The following is a 7,960-nucleotide window of genomic DNA, read 5'->3' on the forward strand; positions in this document are numbered from 1 at the left end:
GGGCTTCCCAACCTCCAGGGGGAGTCCCCCTGCCCCTCCCAGAGTGCCATCGAGCCCCCTTTTCAAAATCCTGCTGCTGCCTCTGCAAATGTCAAAGGCCTGAACACAGATTCTTGGTCTTCGTTCCAAAGCCAGACTCCCCCTTCCCATCACTAGATAGAGTTAGTCACAGACTGTCAGCTCCTCCTTCAGACCCCCTCTCATGTAGTCTTCCTTCCTTTCCATTTCCACCATCCAAGGCTTGAGGCCCATCACCTCACCCCTCCAAATGCTCTCCTGCTTCAGTCCTCCCCACACTTCTCTGACCAGGGGCTCCTCCCCAGTCAGTAGCTAGAAATGCCCCCCCCCCATTGCCTCTAGGCCAGTGATCCTCAAAATGGTCCCTGACCAACAGCAGCAGCAGCAACTGGGAACCTGTCAGAAATTCAAGTTCTCAGGCCCACCCCCAGACGGACTGGATCAGAAACCCAGGAGGTGGGGCCCAGCAATCAGTGTAGCAAATCCCACAGGGAACACTAATGCCAGCTCAAGGTTGAGAACTACTGGTCTAGGATAAATTCTAAATGCCTTAAGTTGGCACCCAGGGCCCCGCCTCATCTAATCCAGACACCTGTCCATTCAGTTCATCACCCATCTCCATCCCACAGTTGGCTCGTGGGCCCCTTACCTCGGGAAGGACCTGGCCGGGAGGCTTTGCCATCACTCCTCCCACCTAGAACCTGAGGCCCACTCCCTTCAGCTCTACCTGAAGGACCTGCCCCACCCCATCAGACCCCAGAACCACCCCCTGCTATCCCCACCAGCCACCCTGCAGGCTCCAGCACACCTTCCTTCCCCTGCAAACCCGGACTGCCTTCCGAGACAGGGCCCACATCGTATTTCTCTTTGAGGCTCGTTGGGAGCCTACCAGCGGGTCCTACACATGGCAGCTGTGTGATAATTATCTGTTCATTTAGTCAACTATGTTGACTGATTGCTTGATTTATAACTGGAAAAGTCTGGGAATGGCCTGTGGAGCAAGAGAAGAAATGTGTTTTCAATGCGTTAATGTGCCAGGCTCTCACTAAATGATTTCGGACTTCATCTTACTTCATTCTCTCAACAGCCACACAAAGCCAATGTTATTTACCCTTGTATGGCTGCAGACAGGGAGGTTCAAAGGAGGTAAGCAACTTGCTCAGGATCACAGCCCGGAACGGCTGTGCAGTCTCACTTGCTAAAGAACAGGAGCGTGACGGTGCATCTGTGTGCCCATGTGCAGAAGTGTGCACGGGGAAAGGTTAACCGCTGACTCCGAGTGGTTCCCTCAGACATACTGGCTGCAAAAACATCTCCTGTTGCACACATCCAACGTCAGGCAGCTGCAGCATCTCAGAGTTCAGGAAATAAGCTCCAAGAATGCAATCAGTCTAAGAAGACGTCTTCAGTTCATCGTCCCATCTTGTATTTCTTTTTCTTTTTTAAAATGTTGCCAACTAAATAAAAGTTCAGGTGGGAAAATCTAGTTACGTACCCTAGGTAAATAATGAGGTAGGGTTAAGTATCCTAGGTGACAGTCATGGGCAACCTGATGCCCATGAGCGATGGGTATAGAAAGTCACCGTGAGGCAGAGTGAACGTCCTTCCAGAGGAGGCGGTGGCAGGCCTTAGAATTCTCTGCTCCAAGTTCTCCCCTTTAATTCTTCCATACCCCAAATTTCTCAACTGTTGTTTCCCTTCCTACTTTCCTTAACATCCACTCAATTGTTTCTTTTTACAAAGCTTTAAAAAATATACTTTGCATTTTCCAAATATATTTATGCTGTGCATGATAAATTCTTCAGTAATATTAATTGATGAATGACTAAGGACTATGTGCCTTCCCCACACCTGTATCAATATAATGATGCAGGATAACGTGGTTTGGTCTATTTGCTCCCTTTCAAATGGTCTCCACATCACATACGTCTTGCCAAGACCAATTCCTACTCAGCTGTCAGTGATCAAGTGATGTTGCATTAAAAAGCTGGGCAATTTTGGGTCAAGGAAAAGTGAGTCGAGTAGCTCTAAAGGGAAAGGCAGCAACCTCCCAAACCAGCTCCTTCATCGTTGAAGTCAGGCTGCCCTCTTGAGAACGCGGTCCCCCAACTCTTCTAAGCCACCTGCTCACTGCCTGGCTGGACTCAGCACCCCCTGTTCTTACCTAGACTACACTTCTTCCCCTATGGGAAAGGTGAGCATTCTTACAAAAGCTCCCAAACAGACTGGGAGGAAGAGCTATGGGAACTAAGACTGTAGGGAGCAGCACAGGTGAAGGACTACCACAAGGGCCCCCTGCGCTGCAGTCAGGCACCAGACAGAGCCAGGGCAGCTGGGCCATCGGGACCCCAGTGAGCAGCCTGGGTGAGACAGACCACAAGCCAGCCTCCTGCAGAGCATGGCTGTGACTCCAGAGAAGGCACGCTGGGACTATCCCTGACCTTCTGTCCCTCCAGGGTGGCCTGGAAAATGGGCCACAGCCCAGAGCTCCTGGGTGTCCTCTCCGGTCCCAACATCTCACCCATAGTGCACCCCTGCAGGCCGCGGCCTCAGCCAAGAAGGGGTGGACAGACTCTGGGTGGTAGACTCCCCTGAGCTCAGTATTCATGAAGGAAGAGTGGCCACTGCTCAGCAGACCAGACCCCTCCTCTCTGTCCACCTCTCCTCACGTGTGGGGATGAAAACAGCCCCTCCAACCACTCATTTCAGACAAGCAGCATAGAGAGTCTTTTCAGAGACTGACACTCACTCTATCTCCGAAGTTCCACCTCCACTGCCTGCTCTGGTGAACTTTAACCTGAAGTTTCTTCGAATTCTGCTGGCCTTCCATGATCTGGTCCCATTCACACGAGGCAGCTGATCCAAACTCACATAAATCCTCTGGGAGGAAAAATACCTTCCTCATATGCCCAAAGTTCATCGCTTTGAAGTTATACGGTTACAGAAACTCTTCCAAAAACCTATGTTATGTCTGAGGACTCTCTGAAATGTAAATAAAATGAAGATGCATAAACATAAAACAGTTAATACCTGAGCCCATGGTCTCTGAAGATCCAAAAAGTGCAGCTTGCACAGCTTTTCAAGATAAGATACAGGGTAAATGCCATAGACCCACCCCTCTGCCCCCTGTCAAAAGCGGGGCGTGGGGAGGGAGCAAAATGGAGCATGAGATTTACTTCCCCTGACCCATAAACACTTAAGTAATGATCTAATCATGCATCTCCTTTAAACAGGTACCAAATGTCTCTGGAGACAGACAGCACAGGGAACAGAGCCTGCATGCCCTGCCCCGCAGGCAACACTCCTCACTAAGCCATTCTGGAGATGGGAGATGCAGCAGGATTTAATGCATACTCAACATCGGAATAAAGTTTTATTGAACACAGCCAGGTCCATCTGTTTCTTTACCTTCTATGGCTGCTTTTGCACTAAAAGGGCAGTGTTGAGTAGTTGTGACAGAGACCATATGGCCTGCAAAGCCTAAAATGTTTACTACTTGGTCCTTTACAGAAAAAGTTTGCCAACCCCTGCTCTACATGATTCTTTAAACACAAGGAGGCTTTGGAATGCTCCCAACTGTGGGCACCAAAACTCATCTACTGGGCATCACTCCTCCCCTACACCTCGTGGTTGAGCCAGTCCTCAAAAACACACAACACACGTGCCACATCTCTATGGTGCTTCCACCGTGGTCCAGAAGGACTAACACTACACTACCGCCCAGCTGAACTGTCTCAAGCACATTGGGGAACCAAAATCAAAGTAAGGTGGAGTGCGATGCAAACCTGGTTAGCCCATGTTCCTGTTGCTTTCTTTTCTAGAAAGGCAGGACCACCTTGCCACCAAGAGGTCCATTCCAAATCACCTGCTGTCTCTGGCCTCCTGGCCTTCTGCCCTTTCTCTATAGGGTATACTTAGGAAGAAATGTCCAATGTCCAGCTTACACAAATGGGATGATCAAGGCAGACTAAACAACAGAAGTGTCTGCTCAAGCAGAAATTTAAAATCTAAAGTCTTAGAGGTCCCTCCACAGCTGGCACACACTGAACTCAGCCTCTTGGCCTCGTTCCTTTATCTAAAGCACAGCGCCCTCACATGGTGCCAAAGGGAAGGACAGTCTTCCTGAAAACCTGGAGGACAGAAGGGAACTCTCCCTGCTCATATGCCATCTGTGAGAGGGCCCAGCACTCACTCCGAGGATTTTAAATCAATGTTATCCAGATTTCCATCCTCAGCTCCTTCACAGATAGTGCCTTGCTGGAAACTTTACACCAAGAAGTATAAACTCTGACCTCTACAGAAACTCACTAAACCGCAGCAAATGGGATTCAGATGTTTCCATGTTCAGTACAGTGATGTGACCTAGACTTTAAACACTTTGGCAAAAACAGGAAAAATGATGTGGGCCTTCCAGTCCCTCCCAGAACATGATACAGCCTTGACCCGAGTCCTTCGGTGACCTGAGCCTTTTTCACCCCTACTTAAGCCTCCTCACCCATAGCCCACATTCCCCACCCCTGTTCCACATTAGCTCCTACTAGGCCCCCTCCACGGTCCATTTTCCTTGTTTAACCAAAGAAGCCAATTTCTCCCAGCCCAGCAAAAGGAGATCACATTCTGATGAGGACTCAAAAAATCCTAAAAGGGGAACTGGTGAAGGCCAAGTCTTGGGAATTACTCCCCAAGTTCCCCTACACTGCTGGAAAGAGAGCAGAAGTCTCATATAAAGACTTGGACCCTCAGGGTTTCTGGCTTTGTTGCAGATTCGTGCCAACTTGTTGCACACTATGTGGATAAGGGCTAGAGAATTCTAGACGGTGGAGCAAGATAAGGTGGAGGTGGCGGAAGCAGTTTCTTGTGCCAGGGAAGGACAGACACAAAAGAATATCAGAAACCACTTCCCCAGAAGATAGAGGAACATTCTCTGAGCCCATCCCAGGCTCTGACGGGTGGGGGCAGCCCATCTGCCAGCCATCTGCGCTCTATGGGGGCACGATGGAGAAGCTGGGAAGTGTTTGTCTGGGCACCAGGGTAGCCAAGTGAGCCAGTGTGAGCGCAGGCAGGGTAGAGGCGCACAAGAACTTCCTCCGCCCCTCGGAGCACTGCCACGGGTGCCGCAAATGCAGCAGGGTGGGGTGGCGGAGGAATTACTGCCACATCGAGGGAGCTTCTGGGGATGACATTGCTCATCACCAATGTAAGCATTCCTCAGGCCTGGCTGAGGGTGAGTGCCAGACAAATGTCTGCTTGCAGTGTAAGGTAAAAATATTAGAGACACCCTCCCTCTCCTGGTTCTCACGTTTCAACTAAGAAGAGTAGGTTAGTGGCCTGTCGGGGGACCCCTCCAAATATCCTTTTCCGGGTACATAAAGACTCAAAAGGACAGAAAGGAGGTCAATGCTCCATCCCCACATCCAAGAATAGGTGAGCCTATACACGTATAGATAGGTGTTCCCCATGACACGCACACATACACACCTGTGCAGATGCAAATAGCGTTCTCTCTACACCTGGGTCAAGCGCACCTCTCAGTCGAGGGGCTTGACGTTTTTCATCTCTGCTGAACACGTGCTCCCTGGGCGGGCTGCGGCGTATCTCGCTATGCAACCCCATATCGGCGCTGGCCTGGCGCACCTCTGAGGCTTAGGACGGCCAGTGGAAGGCATTGGATAATAGGTCGCTTCCCCTTTCTTGCCCTCTGCTCATAGACCCTTTGGAATGTTGGGGGTGCTCTCTCCCGCCACCGGCAGAGCACGCCGGAGGCCCCACCCCAATCCTAGTCCTCCCCGGGGACCACCCCTCACCCCCACCCTCGGCGCCGCGACAGATCGCCAGGCGGACCCGGAGGGGGAGCGGGCAGTACCAGGCCGCCGGCGGCGCCGCAGGCGCTAAGCGAGACGAGGGAGCCGGGGTAGCCGAGCACGCTGCCAGAGTAGAAGCACAGCTCTGTGGGGCGTCCGCGGCGCCCCGCTGCGCCGGCCTCCTCCACCTCGAAGCCGCCGGACAAGAAGCGCAGGTCGCGGCGCAGCTGCAAGTACAGGTCGCGCCCAAAGGCCGGCAGGTGCAGGAGCAGGGCGCGCTCGCCGGGCCGGGCGCGCGGGACGGCTGGGGGCGCGCGGGGGCGCCGGCGCCTGCGGGGCCCTGGAGCGCCGGGCAGCGGCGGCAGGTGCACGTCTTCGGGGAGCACCCGCCGCGGGAGCACCACCTCCACGTCGGCCGCCGCGTCGCCGACAGCTGCGGGGAGAAAGGAGACGCGTCAGCGCGGCGGGGCCCGCCCTCCGGCCCGCCGGGCGCGGGGTCCAGCACTGGGCATCCAGCGCCAGCTCGGAGACAGCGCGGCCCCGAGCCGACGCGCTCTTCCATTCCCTCGCCCCAGCACCTCCATGCCAGCCAGAGCCTCCACCCGTGCCCCGCGCCACCCCCGGAACGGTCTCCGGCGCGGCCGCCTGACCACCTCCGGGGACGCGGCCGCGGCATCGGCGTCCGGAGAACCGGCGGCGGCGCGGCCTCCCGGCAACCGCCCGGAGCCCAGTCCTCCGGCCCCGGCCCGCGCCCCCTGGACCCCGGAGCTGTCAGCGGTTCGCCGCCGGAGCCGGGCCGCGCGGGCAGGCGGAGGCCGCCAGGATGCCTCCGGAGGGCAGGAGGAAGGTGGCCGCGAGAGGCACAGGCGAAGAAGAGGCAGTGGGAGAGGGAGCGCTACCTGTGCCCGGGTCCAGTCCCCAAACCAGCAGCAGCAGCAAGGGCAGGACGAGAGGAGGCAGCAGGGCGCCGTCACACATGGTACTTGGGAGGAGCAGCCCCCCCCGGACGGTCGCGGCGGAGTAGGAGCGCGCGAGGCGGCGGCGCCAGCCGGAGTGAGCCCTCCAGTCTTTGGAAAAAGTAATTAGCGCTGCGGACAAACCCAACGTGGTAAATCCCAAGCCCCGCCTTCTCCTCGGAAAACGGGAGATGATTGGACTCTCGCTTTCCCCTGCCCCGCCTCCCCCTTCTCTATTGGCTAGTGTGGGTCTAAACCAGGGTGCGTAGTTAGGTTGCAAGCACTTTCTTACACGTGGTTTCTGGGCAGTGGCGGGAACTGGACACCAGGTGGCGCAAGGGAGCCGTCTGGAGCAGAGGACCCGGGAAGACACCTGGCTGGTCTTCAGAGTTTGTCCCCATTTTCGAAACCCTCTCTGATCCTGCTGCTCAGCTTCCCAAGAAGACAGGCCAGAAATCGTCCTAGCCAACCGAGTTCACCCGTAAAAGCACATTCTCTCTGCATCTAAAGTAAAACCAGTTTTGGCTGTTTGTGGGTGGGCACTTTCATGCACAATGTGCGCAACTTTGCGCCGGATGCTACCTCCAAAGCGCAGTGTTTATGCAAACCCTTCACACCCCCTGTCGTCTTTATTCTCACGGAAGCCAGTGGAACAGGCGAGATCACACCCTCCTACAGACTGGGAAACTGAGGGAGAGAGAGCTTAAGGAGCTTACTAAGTTACCCAGTGAGTTTCTGTCAAAACAAGAGCTAGAATTTGTGGTCCTGACTTCCGGCCTGGTGCTGCTTACTACAAACAAGAGCCCTCCAAGGCAGGCAGGAAGGAACATTAGCCCGGTGTTACAGGTTAGGAAACGGGCACAAAGTGGCAAAGGCCGGACTCAAACCCAAGTCTTCTGGCAACAGAGTGAGTTCATTCTTTTCCCACCAGGATATAACTGAGGTCTGCAAGAAAGGTAATTCCCTTAGCTTCCTGAGGAACGTCTTGTAGAAAACAAAACAAAACAGAATGAACTGAAGTGTAACCATTCTCAAGTCTCTCCCCTTCCTTCCCTGTCCTGCCTGTTTCTGTTTTCTCAATGCAGAGGGGCTACAGCACTCCTATTGGACTCTGCTGAGGGCCTCTCAGAATCTAAAATTCATCACAAGGATTACATGTCATCAGAAGGAATCCAGAGGAGAGCA

The 7,960-nt window shown here is 54.2% G+C and overlaps 1 protein-coding gene across 1 annotated transcript in view; it reads right to left on the reverse strand.

Annotated features, from left to right (window-relative positions):
- The window catches only part of ADAMTS17 (ADAM metallopeptidase with thrombospondin type 1 motif 17), a 346,933-nt gene extending 340,060 nt beyond the window's left edge, over positions 1-6,873 (reverse strand). The window contains exons 1-2 of the mRNA XM_036844635.1: positions 6,719-6,873; positions 5,882-6,252 (exon numbers count right to left, since the gene is read on the reverse strand). Coding sequence (XP_036700530.1) covers positions 5,882-6,252; positions 6,719-6,797 — 450 coding nt within the window. The 5' untranslated portion in view covers positions 6,798-6,873. The remainder of the gene's footprint in view (positions 1-5,881; positions 6,253-6,718) is intronic.
- Positions 6,874-7,960: the final 1,087 nt, after the last annotated feature.

The sequence above is a fragment of the Balaenoptera musculus genome, chromosome 2 (genome assembly GCF_009873245.2).
Source record: "Balaenoptera musculus isolate JJ_BM4_2016_0621 chromosome 2, mBalMus1.pri.v3, whole genome shotgun sequence".
NCBI classification, from domain to species: Eukaryota; Metazoa; Chordata; class Mammalia; order Artiodactyla; family Balaenopteridae; genus Balaenoptera; species Balaenoptera musculus.